Source organism: Stegodyphus dumicola, chromosome 6 (genome assembly GCF_044657685.1).
Source record: "Stegodyphus dumicola isolate Sdum_Otavi_A_Nest chromosome 6, ASM4465768v1".
NCBI lineage: Eukaryota > Metazoa > Arthropoda > Arachnida > Araneae > Eresidae > Stegodyphus > Stegodyphus dumicola.
The window spans coordinates 173939298-173954860 of record NC_140773.1 but is presented as its reverse complement, the minus strand read 5'-3'; the positions used below and the strand labels follow the sequence as shown (position 1 = coordinate 173954860).

Genomic DNA, 15563 nt, shown 5'->3' with positions numbered 1-15563 from the left:
AGTCATCACTCTCATCAGCATTAATTAAATGGTTCATTGACCATACGAGGGTATTCTTCCTCTGATAAATAGCGCCTTCCCGCCATAATAGACTGGAGGTGAGGCTTTCCGAAATAAAAAAAGAAGAAACGGAAATAGAACTGAAGGCAATGCAAAACGTAACAGTACTCCACATACTAACCCTAAAAGACTGTACGTAGTAAAGGAAAAAAATAGAATAAAAAGAAGAAATTGGATATAAATCGGACATGCCAATGTTTTCATTAGCACGCAGCGATTTAAAGAGCTCACCTCTGTCTATGCTTTCCCACCCCCCACCCTCGCAAGAGCTGATGAGTAAAATACCAAAATCAAGTAGAATATATCAAACTCAAGGTCAAGAACCTAAACTGTGTTCAACTGTTCATTTCAACTGTCAAGAACCTAAACTGTGTTCAACTGTTCATTTCAACTGTCAAGAATCTAAAACTGTGTTCATTTCAAAAGTAATGGACATAGGATGCCATCTAGTGGCCTTCAGAAAAACATTCCAGCTTAAAATGCGTATATGCATTACCCGTCCCCTGAATGCAATCTCTAGCGATGCGGGGATGGGGCGCCCGGCTGTAAGAGACGTTCTTAGGGAATGCTTATATGGGACGCCCGTCCTGAAAGGTTTAAGACCTTTATTCTAAAAAACTGCATTTGTGTTACTTTTTGATTAAATAAAAATGTCATTTGTTGCTTATCAAGGTTTGAATTATTATTTGGGCACTATTATCATTTCTTCTATTATTTGGCTGTTTTATTTTCTTTTACTCATAATTTCTTCATTTTAACATCCAATATTTATTCAGTATATTGTCCGATTGGTACAGCTGCCTTGGAGGAAAAATATGAAGAAATAGAAAAGTTGAAAATAGAAATAGATAAACTGAAACAAGGTATGGAAATTATTTTTACATTGATGATTTGATTTTGGTTTGGTTTAATTGTTTGTGGTAAAGTATGTGAGGGCTAACTGCCTAAGGAGACTGATTCTGATGTGATAAATGTTATAGTTCTGATGCTTCCCTCAAATTACATATTTAATACTATGAATAATTATTTGTGATATGGTAATTTAGATTTCATGACTTTTAAGTCAGCTAACTGTCCTAAAATTTTTTTACCTAGAAAAAAGCACTCTTGAAGGAAATATCCATAAATTGGAAAAAACTCTTCAAGAAGCTGCTCAGATAAGTGAGAAGGAGAAAGCTGACTGTCTTAGAGAAAGTATGTCTGAAAGTGATCCTATTGACTATTCATGACAAACCATAACTTTTTATGCCACTTGAATATTAATATGTGTGAAATATTTTACATTTATAATGAAACAAGGCATTCTGATCTGCCATAATATAGTCTCTTAAATAGAAATTTTTATTCTAAAGAATATTATTGTCATCAACAGCTATGTTTGTTCTTCAAATGCAGGTCATTTTAGGAAGTGACGTTCTAGGATAGGATACTTAACATGTCATCGGGTTTAATGTAGTAATTGTCGTAAAAAAATAGTATAATATGTAAAAAAAATATATATAATCATTTTAATATTTAAAATTTGCACATATATGCATAAAAAATTATATTCTAAAGGGCTTCCATTTATATTATTTTATAAATAAGTAATTTGTCATTTGTTGCTCCTCATGTTCAAATTTTAAAAATTTAAGCACTTCTATCTTTGCTTCTATTGTATTTACTTTGTTTTACTAAAAATTTCTTTCAAGTCCAATATTAAATCTGTATATCATCCTATAGATGCAGCTGCCTTAGAGGAAACATGCAAAGAAGTAGGAAATTTGAAAACTGAAATACATACACTGAAACAAGGTATGCAAATTATTTTTACTTTTAGGGTTTGGTTAATTTGCTTATAAGGAAGTATGCAGGTGCTAACTTCCTAATTAGGCTGTGTGAATGACTTTCTAAGGAAAACTGACTCATCACATGGTAAAACTATATAAAAATACTCATGCAGATAGCACATTTGCCAAAGTACTTGTATTTAGTGGCTTCATCGTTTAGTCTCTGCTGAGCATTTACTCTAGAAATATTCCTCTTTGGTGTTTGTAATCTGGTGTTTGTAATTTGTAATTCTGAAATAACATACCAATTTTTTTTCATATTTCGATTCTATGACTCAAATTATGCCCAAATATTAAATTCTTACTTTCAAATAATTGATGAAATTATCACTTTTAACAATCAAGCCAAATTTCAAAATGCGCCAATATATAAATTTGCGTATATCTTCGTAAATTTTGAATGAAAAACTTATTTTTTGCTGGTATGCTTAAAAATATATCTACTTTAAGATGATGATAAAAATTTTATAGATTATAATTCAAATTTTTTTTTGAAAAATTTATAAAAATTATTTAAAAATACAAATTTTACAAATAAATCAAAAGGTGGGAATGTTATTTGGAATGAACCTAAATTTTGAACTGTGAAAGGAAGAATCAAATAAGTTTAATAAAAAAGAGATATTAATAAATGTATACCAAACTCAACATTGAAGAGAAAAATTTTGAGAGCTAATTTTTTTAAAACTACTCGTGCGATTTTTACAAAACTTGGCAGTTTGGTGTAATTTGAGTCATAGTATTGAAATGTGGAAAAGAATTGGCTTGTCATTTAAGGAAATGTCCGATTTTGTGTCAAAATACCTATATTAGAACAATGCTATATATGAATCTAATGCAGTACAAAGTCCGTTATCCGGACCTCAAAGCCGCAAACTTTTTTTTATGCCTTACGCACGTGAGTAATGCATGAATTATGCATGCACGTTTAATATATAATGGACAGTATAAGCTAGGCTAAAATTATCTTTACCGATTCTAAGGCATTTCAGTTAATGTTGCAGATTGTGCTGTTCCTTAATATTATAATAATGGCATAATTTATGGCCAGCTATATCATATTTCATGGTGACGATGATGAAGATGATAGCCGCAAATTTGAAGGTTTTCGGACATCGCAAACTAAAGGTGAAATTTTCCAGTTATTGGATTTTGTAAAGAAATGTGGAGAAGTGGTAATAAATGAAAATGATATAACAGAAGTTTTTCATTGCGACAATACCCCAGTCATCAATCAATTAACAGGTGGCGAACTATGTAGTATGGGTCTAGATCCAGAAAATACTGCTTCCGATAGTGAAGAAAGTGACAGAGAGGTTATTGAAAACGAAAAAATTTCGATTGACAAGTTAGTCGGTATTCTCAACACAGCAATTACAGGACTTGAACTGTGCAACTTTGTAACTGAACAAGAAATTATGTCCGCTTATAGAATTAAAGATAAAGTATTAGGGGGGGGAAAGCAACTTAAACAACTTGCATTGAAAGAAATGTTTAATAAAGTAAACAAATAAATATAAAGCCTCCCCCCCTTTTTTCGGTAAATTTTGATACCCTTTACATAATAATTGTTCTTTATTTCATAAATTACGGTTTCATAGTTTAATTTTATAATTTCTGCATGCCATCTTACCAGATTTAAATTGATGATCTATAAATGGGTAAAACCCCTAATCTGGAATCACCGAAGTTCCGACGAGTCCAGATTACGAACTTTGTACTGTATATATCATAAGTTGCGCTTTCGAGACATGACAAACGCAAGTTGAATTTCGTCAGTCGGCCAGTAGATATAGAACCGTCCCTTCCTTTTCATTGCACAGTGTACATTTGTGTGTGCCTGTACAATATATATATATATATATACTTATTTATATATACGCACATGTTTGTGACTAATATTGTAATGGGTTTCAATCTTGATTAACAGTAGCACACAAAAAATACTGACTAGCTGCTTAAAAATATATATGTATTAATTGGTAAATTTTAAGAATTTTTAAGAATAGTTGAAAGGAATAAATAAATTTCTGTTGTGTTAATCAGGCAGGTAGTAAATCTGAGAAAGTATAAAAAAGGAGCATTTATGTTTGAAATTCTACATGTGTTAAAAATGTTTCCAAATCCTTTCATTAAATGTTTTGTACATTATGATATAGTGATTTATATTTCATCCCTTTGAATTATGTGAATAATTCTAAAATTTCTTTATCTAGAAAAAAGTACTCTCGAAGGAAAGTTCCATGAATTACAGCAAAACCATCAGGAAGCTGTTGAAGCTTTGTCAGTTGAAAAGAAGAATGTTGATGAGCTTGGAAAGAGTAAGTCTGAATTTAATTATATTCTCTAAAAGTACCGTATTTAATATTTATATGTTTGTATAGAATTTTGCATTCTTTATTAATTATTAAACTACCATAAATTTTTTATTGAATTGAAGCTGATATATTTCTTGCTAAAATTTAAAGGAATTAATTTAAAAAATTACTCTTATGTTTTGCTGTATTTTGGAGCAATATTAATAATTATGAAAGAGTTTTATTTTTGAATTTTTACTTCCTTGTACAAAGTGAAGGAGTATTGTAATCACGAAAAATTCAGGTTTTTGTGTGATATCTGTACGCAAGGACAGAGTAAAGAAATGTTTTCCCCCGTACAGAATTATAAAACTGATTTACATTGGATTTAGATTTTTTTTTTTTGTGTGTGTGTGTGTGTGTGTGTGTCGTCTTGTACGTATGTATGCATCTCACTTAACTTAAAAACGAATCGCCCCAGAACGTTGAAATTTTCTTTGTGGAACTGTTATATAATGTAGTTGTACACCTCCCTTTTTGGTTGCAATCGGCAGCACCAAGAGTATATAAATATATGTATGTAAGAAAAATAAAGAATATGTAAAAGGTTAAATTAGTTTCCCTTCTCTATTCTAAAAATAGCAACATCTATTTGCACTTTCGACTCCAGTGGCACTGAAATTGAGAAACGTTTTCTTGCAATGTCTATTCACTGTTTTGGAGTTTTTATTTCTTGAACACAAAGTAACATGCACTAGGCTTCCAGAAGACCTTGATTCAGGGCTTCAACCATTGTAGATCCTTTTAACTTCAAACTGGATCCATATCGTAACTTATTACAAAAATAGAGGTCAATATTATTAAATTTTTCATAGGTGACAGATACAAAGTCATTAAATGTCACTGCCTCTGCACTGGAAAAGTAAATTTGAAATTTTTCTTTCACTGCTTCCCAATCTTTGTCTAAACACTCACGAAAGAGCTATGAAAGTGCTTCTTCTTGCAGGCATTCAGAAAAAATAAAGGGTTTATCTTGAATATATTTGGCACTTCATTTTTGTTCAAACAGTAATATATTTATCAATGGGAATATAGCTTTTAGACCCATCAAAAACAGGAAATTGAAATTTTGTTGTGTCGATAGTGGCTATTGATTCTTGCGTATTTGTTTACTTCGCGGCTTTAGCTCTTGTATTCATAATTGAAGCACCAATAATCAGTTTACACAAAATTCAATTTTGAAGCACCAATCTTGAATATGAAGTCACTAAAAAATTTCACATTATACCAAAATATTAATCTGAATCACAATACACTTTGCTGAAAACTTTTCACTAATCACTTTACATGTAATGCATATCATGCCACATTTGAAAGACACTTTATTTTTGTAGCCGACGAAAAGCAAAGCACAGGGATATTCTGTCTTCAGATGAATTGCAATGTCCTTAACCCACTTTTGAATTTAGAAGCGCATTAGAAATAAATCTAGGAGCCTTTTCCCCCCGCGTAGAATAAAGTCCTCCTGTCTAATTAATAAAGCTGTGATATTTTAGCACTCGTGGACGTGAATGACAAAGCTTGGCATCAAAGTCCAGGCACTGCTGTGGCTGAGTGTTGAGACGGCATCCAATGATGACACAGAAGAATTTAGCTTTTAATTGCACATCTTTATTCCATTTGAATGGCAGATTATTATTTTTTTATATTAACTTCTCCATATTACATATCAAATAGTATTTTTTTAAACTGAATACAGTAAAATCTAGACTTTTGACGTCATAACTATTCTAACAAAGGGAAGATGAGAAGTGCAGCCGCTTAGATCTTACTAGCAGAGGAAGAGAGGAGCTTCTGGCACGAATTCTCTATTTATAGAAGCATTATCAGGGTTCGTACGGTCCTTAAAAGTCCTTAATTTTGGCCAAAATGAATATATGGTCCTTAATTTTGCTCATTTGACATTTCTTATCATTTCTAATGATTGCCATTCTATGTGTGAATTGCGATTTCTCATGAATATGGAATTAAAATTGCACGGCTCTTAACCAATCTGTTGGCGGATTTGCATTGCAAACGATTTAAAAAAAAAAAAAAAAACAATTAGCTACCCGAACGAAAGTATCGGTGTCTGATTGGCTATTCATCCAATCTTTCGAAACAGGTGTTATCTATAAATTTAGGCAGATTGTGACGAAAGCGTGAAGCCGGAAGTTCTTTAAGAGACGAAAGTGATGATGAAGGTGCTCGAGGAAAAAAAAGGGGGGGGATCCTGAAAATATTTGCCAAAATTAGAGCAATCCCAGCCTGGAAGGCCACAACCCTTCCGACGCCAATAGGAACGAGATGCCTGGAAAGTGCATTTTCATTAAACTGTGGCTTCATCAAGCTGACTACAAAGACTGGATATTGATGGATGGCAATCCTTAAATGTGGTCTTTGTCTGAAACAAATTGAAATTTCTAGAATGGGAGAGTCAGCGCTGAAAATTCACATGAAAATTAAGTTTCGTTTTATCATTTCAATTTGTTTTTACACGGTTTTGCTTAGCTTAATTTCTGTGTTTGTTAAGCCATAAATTAATTTATCACCTTCTACGGAGTTTATTCTCTTTTGCACATACTATATGTATAGGATATCGGGATTATGAGTTTATTTCTGCGGAGGGTCTGTTATCGATTTCGCGGGAAATCTGTTGGCTCCATTTCGATTTTAGGTCGCCAAGGGCAAATTCAGTAACGCTAGCCAAGAAAAAGTGAAGTTCGGAAATACATTTAGAAGCTTCAATAAACAATTAAGTATTTGGTTTAAACCTATGTTGTTGATAGTAATGCATAATTTTTGCTAATGGCGATACAATTATTAGTTGAAAATAACTAATTAAAAAAATTTTAATATTTTTAAAGCTGAAAACAACTAATTGAAACTAACTTTCCTGAATTAACTAGACGCAAAATTAACTTTCATGAATTACTAAAGTTATTGGGTAGAAATTTAACTGAAAATATACATTCCGTATTATATATATATATATATATATATATAATATAACAAGCAAGGTAGTTAGTACAATACTGTAAGACCAATTTGGTCTAGATAACATTTTGCGCAATATGCTGCAAAATAAGTAAATTAGAAATTGTAGTAAGCTCGCCTAAAAGTTACCAGGAGCTGTGGCTCCAAAAAGTTCAACACGTTTTAAGAAACAATGTTATTTAAGGGTGAGATATATATATATTTATACAGTACAAAGTCCAAGGTCTGGACTCGTCGGGACTTCGGCGTTCCCAGATTTGAAATTTTTCCGGATATTAGATCATTTTAAATCTACTAAGATGGCACGTAGAAATTATAAAATTGAAAATATGAAATCGTGATTTATGATTTAAAGGGTATCAAAATTTACAAAAGAAAAGAGCTTAATATTTATATGTTTACTTTATTAAACATTTCTTTCAATGTGAGTTGTTTGATTTGTTTTCTCTGCTAATACTTTAGACTAATACTATAGACATATAATTTCTTGTTCAGTTATTAAGTTCCATTGTTCAAGTCCTGTAATTCCTGTGTCGAGAATTCCGAATAACTTGTCAATCAAAATTTTTTTCTCGTTCAGTAACCTCTCTGTTACTTTCTTCACTATCGGTAGCTGTATTTTCTGGATTTAGAACCATACTACAGATTTCGCCCTCCGTTCATTGATTGATGATTGGGCATTGTCATCGCAATGAAAAACTTCTGTTTAACTTCGCTAAATTCTGCCGCCTGTTACGGCCATGCGAGCTCTGGCGCTGGTTCTGGCTTTATGTGAATAACAAATCAGTTATTCTTAATTCAAATAGCACTAAATATAATCGTTTGTCCTATGAGTATCATTGACAAAATCTATTTTTAGCATAAGGAAAGAAATTTCTGCTAAATCTCCCCTTGTCAACATTTTAGCGCATTAAACTTAATCTGTAATCGGATAATACTCTGTTATTTGGCGTCGCTGCATGATTCATCTCTCAAGTTGTCATCCGTTGATAAACATGCGGTGATGAAAGCAAAATACAATAAATAATGATTCACGATTTCGGCATCAAGGATATAAAATATTAGTTGGTGTAAAATTAACAAATGTTTCGGTTTGAGATTATGCCAAGCAGATACGCAGCTATGGAGTCAAGTTACTAATCAGACAAATTTATGCTAAAATAATTATTTCTTCAATAATGAGATATTTTATTTAGCGCCAAACTGAGATTAAGAATCTGGATTTCTGACATGTTTTTTTTATGATGAGGAAAAAAAAAATGCGCGTGCGTAAAGCATACCCCTTCAAAAAAGCCCTAAAAAATTGGTTGTGTGTGTTTAAATAAATATCAAATAAGTTAAATAATAACCATGTAAATCTCTAAAATAGTAACTGTTATTAGTGTAAAATACACTTACACATGTTTTTCAAGAGATTATGTTCCTAATTTAATGTTATCTACTTCATAACTTGTAGGGAGTTAGTTTAATTTTCAAAATTGTTTTATGGTAAGTATTAAATTGAATTTAATAATAGTGCATAATACACACTTCTGTTAGTTTCTTAAAGTGAAATTACAAGCATGAAGTCAGTTGTATGGATAATTGCTTTATTCTGTTCATTTTTTTTTATTTGCTGATAGGTCCTTTATTTTTTTCTTTGATGGTCCTTAAAAGTTCTTAATTTTCATGTAAGGAAATGTGTACGAACCCTGATTATGTAATAAGCTTGAATGTTCTGGAAAGTACTGGTCTAGATGGAAGATCGTGAATTGCAGAAAGTTAATTAAAGGTTGCTGGTTCGCATAGAGCAAATCCGTTTTAAACTAAAACTCAAGCAGCCGATAATAATTTTACAGCAATATTAACTGTTCAGTCAAGATGCTTTGATAGCCAAAACTAACTCAGTTTGACTTCAGATTTCATCCTGATCATTACGCACTTTCATTCCATGCTTTGGCCTAGCTACATTGCTCTCTGTCTGCTGCTGCTTTCTTTCTACAAAGTTATTAAAAAAGAACAAATCTTTTGAAACAGTCACATTTAAAGTGTCGACTTGTGTGTAGCTGCAAAATGTCGCTGAAAATAAAACTGAAGATTTAATCTGCATTCGCCCCAATTTCCTGGTTATATTGCTTCTGAGTTTGAATATATTACATGCATATATATATATATATATATAAAGTGCATAGATAAAAACAGTGGAACTTTTAACAGCTTAGATACTGCGTAGATGACCGAGAATACCAAAGTGGGCTGAAGGCGGCAGAGTGGAAAGCATGATGACGCAGTTTAGCACAATGTATCTTGAAAAATCACAATCTTTATTTTTTTTTACACATATGAAATCATCCGTTTTCAGGCAAGATGTTTCTTAATTTTATTTGAATACGGTAAGTTGCATTTTGAAGTACGTCATCGTTTTAAGCAGTATACATAATAAGTATCTTGTCGGCAGGACAGCTTATGTGGAAAAAAGGGGAAAGTTATAATACATTCAGAGAAAAAAAATTGAGGGGGGGGGAAGTTTTAGTTCAAAGTTTTGGTTTACAATTAATTTGATTGGACAAGAGGCATCTGCATTAAAACGTTATGTAAGATAGAAAAATCTGGAACCTGTGAAAAGAGATGAATTAAGGGTGGCTCATGAAATTTAGAATGTTAATTTTGAGGTCGTCAATTATTTTTTGAAACAGCTATCATACTTTGTTATATCTTACATATCCCCCCTTCAAAAGAAAGGTTGGGTGAGCAGGCGGGAAGAACAAGCATTAGAACAGCAAAATGAATAATACAATTTTGAAAATACAAACCTATTAACGAACCTATTTAACACATTAGTGCCGGCACAGACCAACGGCAGCCTGCACCAGTCTGTCTCGCCGGGTGGCCCGCACTAATCTGTCTCAAAGGTCGGTACGTACAACCGGCAGCTTGCACTAATTTCTCTTATCGGACGGCGCGTGCCACCGATGATATGCATTCAATTGTGTTATTAGACGCTGAAAATTAAAATAATAAAAAATTAACATTTATTTATTATAAAAACTTTTAAATAATAATTATAATTAATAACTATTAGTAAACGTACAACTTGTATGCAGGTCTGAACAGGTAATAATCATGTGCTGCCAGATGAAACTTGGCAAAAATTCGAGTGCCGTCTCATGCCGAAGAACATAAAAATGGGCCCCGGCATGAACGTGTTAACTTTTAAACAATTATTGTCATAAAAGTTTGACTGATATTTTGACATTTCATTGAAAGTCAAAATTTTGAATTGAATTATTAATTTTAAGCACTATATTCTTTTAAAGCAATAGCATATTTTAGAGTTCTTAGATTAAATGTCCAATGAAATTTTGTAAAGTTCTTGATAGTTCCACATGGGAAAAGCTCAAATTTTTTCACAAAGTAAATGTTCAAATAAAGGTCTTTCCAATTTTTGTTGATGAAAATATTTCTATTATAATACTAATTAAGATGCCAACTTTCATGTTATTTAATTGTTTTTTAGGGAAGGCATTTTAAAATATAAAAATTTTGTAACACATTCATAAACACAACAAATTTCAAACTTTTCATTATTATTAAGACATTTAAAATTTACTTATTCTTTACAAAACTTGAAGACTCCGCAACTTTCTCTAAATACTAGCATATCCATCACCATTGGTTTATCAGTTGAGCAAACTGGTGTTTAATATTTTTCACCAGTGGCCAAAAGATTTGCCAAATTAGCAGTTGCTGTAGAAAAGGCCTCTGTTCTTGTTGTAGAGGCAACTGGCCTTTTTCGAACTGCTATCATTCCATTCTAAAAAATTAAAAACACACTGTCTTATGAAAGAATAAAAAATACTTTGGTTTAATAAGAAAAGGTATTTTTTCATAAGGCGAGAGCTTAAGGTTTATCTTGAAAACATTAAGGAAATTCTTAGAATTTAAAATTTTCAAACAATAATTTCATTCTTAACATACAGTAAAAATTAAAAATATAAATTCAAAGAAATTTAAACAGTAGTACAAAACTATTATTCGTATTAGGAGCCTTCCCTTAGTAAAACGTTCAAATTCTTTACCTAATTTTTACAAAATTCAATACTTTTCCCAATTCAGAAATACAAAACTACATTTTAATTAAATCATAAAATTTTTAAATTATTAACTTTGATCTTAAAATGATTTAAGCAAAATATTACCATTAATAAATCATAAAACAAAGCAATTACTTATACAGTCAAAAGTCGTTAAACCGGACTCGTCGGAACTTCAGCGATTCTGGATTATCGATTTTTCCGGATTATAGATCATCAGTTTAAATCTGGTAAGATGGCATGCAGAAATTATAAAATTTAAAATATGAAACCGTAATTTATGAAAAAAAGAACAATTATGATCTAAAGAGTATCAAAATTTAAAAAAAACAAAAGGCTTAATATTTATTTGTTTACTTTATTAAACATTTCTTTCAATGTAAGTTGTTTAAGTTGCTTCGTTTCATGTGATAATTTAATACTGTTAAAGAGACATAATTTCTTGTTCAGTTACAAAGTTCTGCTGTTCAAGTCCTATAATTGCTGTGTCAAGAATACCGACTAATTTGTCAATCGAAATTTTTTCATTTTCAATAACTTCTGTTACTTTCTTCGCTATCGGAAGCGAATTATAATGACTAAGAATTTGATTTAAATCATATCAAAGACGGAGTACATCGAGATGAAATACTACATTTAGTAAGGAATTATAAGCCAAATAAAATAAAAACATCTGCCCTGAAGATAAGGATAGTGCTGACAGATCAACTTCCAATTCATTGTGCGCTGCAGCGTTAAAGATAAACAAAGTTTAGATAAACAAAGGATATGCCTTTATTCATTTTTCGCAGCAATTCCACTTTTTGTTTAATGGACTTCGAAACATACTTTCGCTTTGTAGATCCTTTGCATATTAGTAAATATATATCAGAAATTCTATTTGACATAGTCAAAATTTCAAGCTTACTTTTATAAAATTGCTCTAGCAGTCTGCAAAAAATAATAAGCCGAATCCAGCTCGAAAATTAAGGATTAACGCAATCTGCAACATTAACTGAATTAGATAATTTTAGCTTAGCTTATACCATCCGTTATACATTAAACGCGCATTCGTAAACATATTTTGCGCACGCATATTCGCAGCCGTAAAGGTCTTACGCAGCCGTTAAGGTTGCGTCAAACAGACGCATGCGCAGAAAGTTTGTAGCTTTGAGGTCCGGATTATGGGTGTCCGAATTAACGACTTTTGACTGTAAATGCAAAATTACTTGTAATTCAAAGTCTAGGATAGGGTTACTTAGCATGTCATCAGGTTTAATATAGTAATTGTTGTAAGAAAATATTGTAGTACGTTTAAAAATTGATATAATCATTTTAATATATATAATTTACACATATATGCATAAAGTGTTATATTCTAAAGTGCCTCCATCCATATTGTTTTATAAGTAAATAAGTTGTCATTTAGTATTCCTCATGTTCAAATTTTAAGCACCTGTATCATTACTTCTATTGTATTTACTTTGCTTTACTAAAATTTTCTTTCAAGTCCAATATTAAATCGGTACATATCGTCCTATAGATGCAGCTGCCTTAGAGGAAATGTGCAAAGAAGTAGGAAATTTGAAAACTGAAATACAAACACTGAAACAAGGTATGCAAATGATTTTTACTTTGAGGGTTTGGTTAATTTGCTTATGAGGCAGTATGCAGGTGCTAACTGCCTAAGGAAAGTGATGCTTCTGTGGAGTGCATTTCTTATCTGTCATTGTATTAAAAAGGGCTGAAATTTAAAATATTCTTAATTTATCCACAAAATATCAGGATAAAAAAAAGGCAGCACTAAACAATCTTGAAAAATAACAGAAATAATAGAAATACAACATTATGAATCGTGAACTTGAACGAAGAGTTAAGTGAATCGTCTGCTTTTTTACCTCGATGCAGAGATTAGAAGGAAAAAACTTTTAACTTTTTTTATATCAATAGTTTGATATTTCTGTTATGACTCATTATTATTCAGTAATTATGACGTCATTATTTGGTAAGTATTTTTTCTTCGATATTTCGTACTCAATGTTGCGGTCTCCGGAACCTATAAACTGAATGTTTATATTTTGAGAAGCAACGCAGATTTCAGGTCGACGATTTTTTGGTATTTGACTGTATCTGCGCTATTTTTTGAGGAACTCGTAGTATAGTGTACATTTAAATATTAGTAGAAAAAATTTCATGTTTTTATGGTCCTTAAGAGTCCTTATGTTTTTTGGAATCTGTTTTTGGTCGTTAAAAGTCCTTAAATGTAGCCAAAATCGTTAGAAGGTCCTTAATTTTAATCATCTGAAATTTCGGTAAAAACCATTGAAACTAGTCCTGCGAAAATTTTGAAAATATAACGCTGATTTTTGTTGTTTGACTTCTGAATTAGTATCATTATATTGATAAATTATATTAAAGTAATGGTAATATATTCAAATTGTTTTTAAAAAGATAACAATAAAATATAATATTTTTACTTTTTGTTGTCATTTATTATAAAATTCCGTTTGGGCCACTTAGTATGCAATATTTTGAATCTAAAAAATAAACAAGGTATAATGCTATAAAGCATAATTTAGAAAACAGTTTTTAGCAAAAACAAAATAACTATGTAATTAATCAAAAATGTCTTTAATTTTGTTTCATCGTAAGTGTTTTTCTCATGCAGTTGTCTCAGAATATGCATGAATTTTCTTGATATTAACACTCCACCCCCCCCTTTTTTTTTTTTTTTTTTTTTTGTGTGTGTGTTTGTGTTTGTGTGTTGCTGTTACTGAGTTGATAGGAGTAATTTTTCTTTAGGATTTTAGACATTGTAGCTTAAAAAGTTCAGAGATTTGAAGGCAAGATTTATAGACCTACGTTTCTAGAAGATTCCAGGAAAAAAATGTGACAAAATGAAAAATGTCTCCATGGTATTAACACGTAATGGATGCATTTTACAGAAAGTTTGCGATGAATTTCATGTTTTTTGGAGAATGTCTGGAAGAACAATGAAAACATAATTTTGAATGTTTTACATCTAATATAGAATTTTTTTCTTGACATGTTATTGTCTTTATTTTCTCTACTTTGCGCTAGTTACAAGCATGGAAAATATCAAAATTTCCTTTAATCTTATCACAGGGACAGGTATTATAGAAAGGATTTATTTTTTATTAATAAAGAAATTGAAAACAATTTAAAAAGTTCATCTAATATGCATTAATGCATCATACACAGAGCTGGTGCTAGGCATTTTCCCACTTGATGCAATCTCTGTGGATCCTAAATTTTGCTGCCTAGTGCCTTTCTAAATTCTGCTTCCAATGCCTGTTTTAAATTCTAAAATTTTTGTCATATTTAGATTTTTCTTTTTGCTCGGTGTGTCACCGAGTTCTGAAAATTTTGCCACAATAGCTCTGTAACCACCCGTTACCATATTGTTGTGTGTGTATAGGATTGTAATAGACTGACTACATGAGTCCGTTTTGAGTTAAAATGGAGTAGGAGTACACAACCTTTCCCTATCATTATAAGAAGTCAGGTAAGTACCTGCCGTCACTCCCACTGTAGTGACCAAAATATAGGAAGTGGAATGCAACTGAATCTGAAACTCTATAATATTGCATAATTAATAATGGGATAACTTTGTCTTAGTATAAAAAATCTGTAATACTTATATATGTAATATAAAATTTTGACTAATATTGTAATGATCTTCAATCTTGCTTAAGAGTAGCATGCATAGAAAATATTGATATGCTGCTTTCAATTAAATTTAAAAAAAGGAGGTTATTAACTGGTAAATTTTAAGAATAACTAAAAATATTAAATTTCTGTTATAGTGTAATCGAAAAGCTGGTAAATCTGAGAAAGCATAGGGAAGAGCATTCATGATTAAAATTCTACATCTGTTTAAGTTTTCAAATCCTTTTATTAAATTTTTTCTAAATTATAATATGGTGATTTATATGTTATCTCTTTCAACTATGCTAATTGTTCTAAAATTCCTTTATTTAGAAAAGAGCACTCTTGAAGGAAAGTTCCTTGAATTACAACAAAACCATCGGGAAGCTACTGAAACCTTGGCATTTGAAAAGAAGAATGTTGATGAGCTTGAAAAGAGTAAGCATGAATTTAATTATATTCTCTTTTTTCAAGAAACACTAACATTTAATACTTCAATTTTTATGGGATTTTACATTCGTCACTAAATATCAAATGGCTTTTGCACTGAATTGAAGCTGATATTTCGCTTGCAAAAATTTAAAGGAATTAGTCTAAAAATTTAAAGAATTTGGTCTAAA

The 15563-nt window shown here is 31.0% G+C and overlaps 1 protein-coding gene across 2 annotated transcripts in view; it reads left to right on the top strand.

Annotated features, from left to right (window-relative positions):
* The window catches only part of LOC118182618 (uncharacterized), a 269407-nt gene that overhangs the window by 126334 nt on the left and 127510 nt on the right, over nt 1–15563 (top strand). Inside the window, exons 27-32 of one of the 2 annotated variants that reach the window (XM_085819175.1) lie at nt 858–923; nt 1156–1254; nt 1783–1854; nt 4106–4210; nt 12818–12889; nt 15277–15381. In XM_085819175.1, the coding sequence (XP_085675301.1) occupies nt 858–923; nt 1156–1254; nt 1783–1854; nt 4106–4210; nt 12818–12889; nt 15277–15381 (519 nt within the window). Of the gene's footprint in view, nt 1–836; nt 924–1155; nt 1255–1782; nt 1855–4105; nt 4211–12817; nt 12890–15276; nt 15382–15563 lie in introns of both variants that reach the window. The other variant, XM_085819174.1, reaches the window with a different exon arrangement.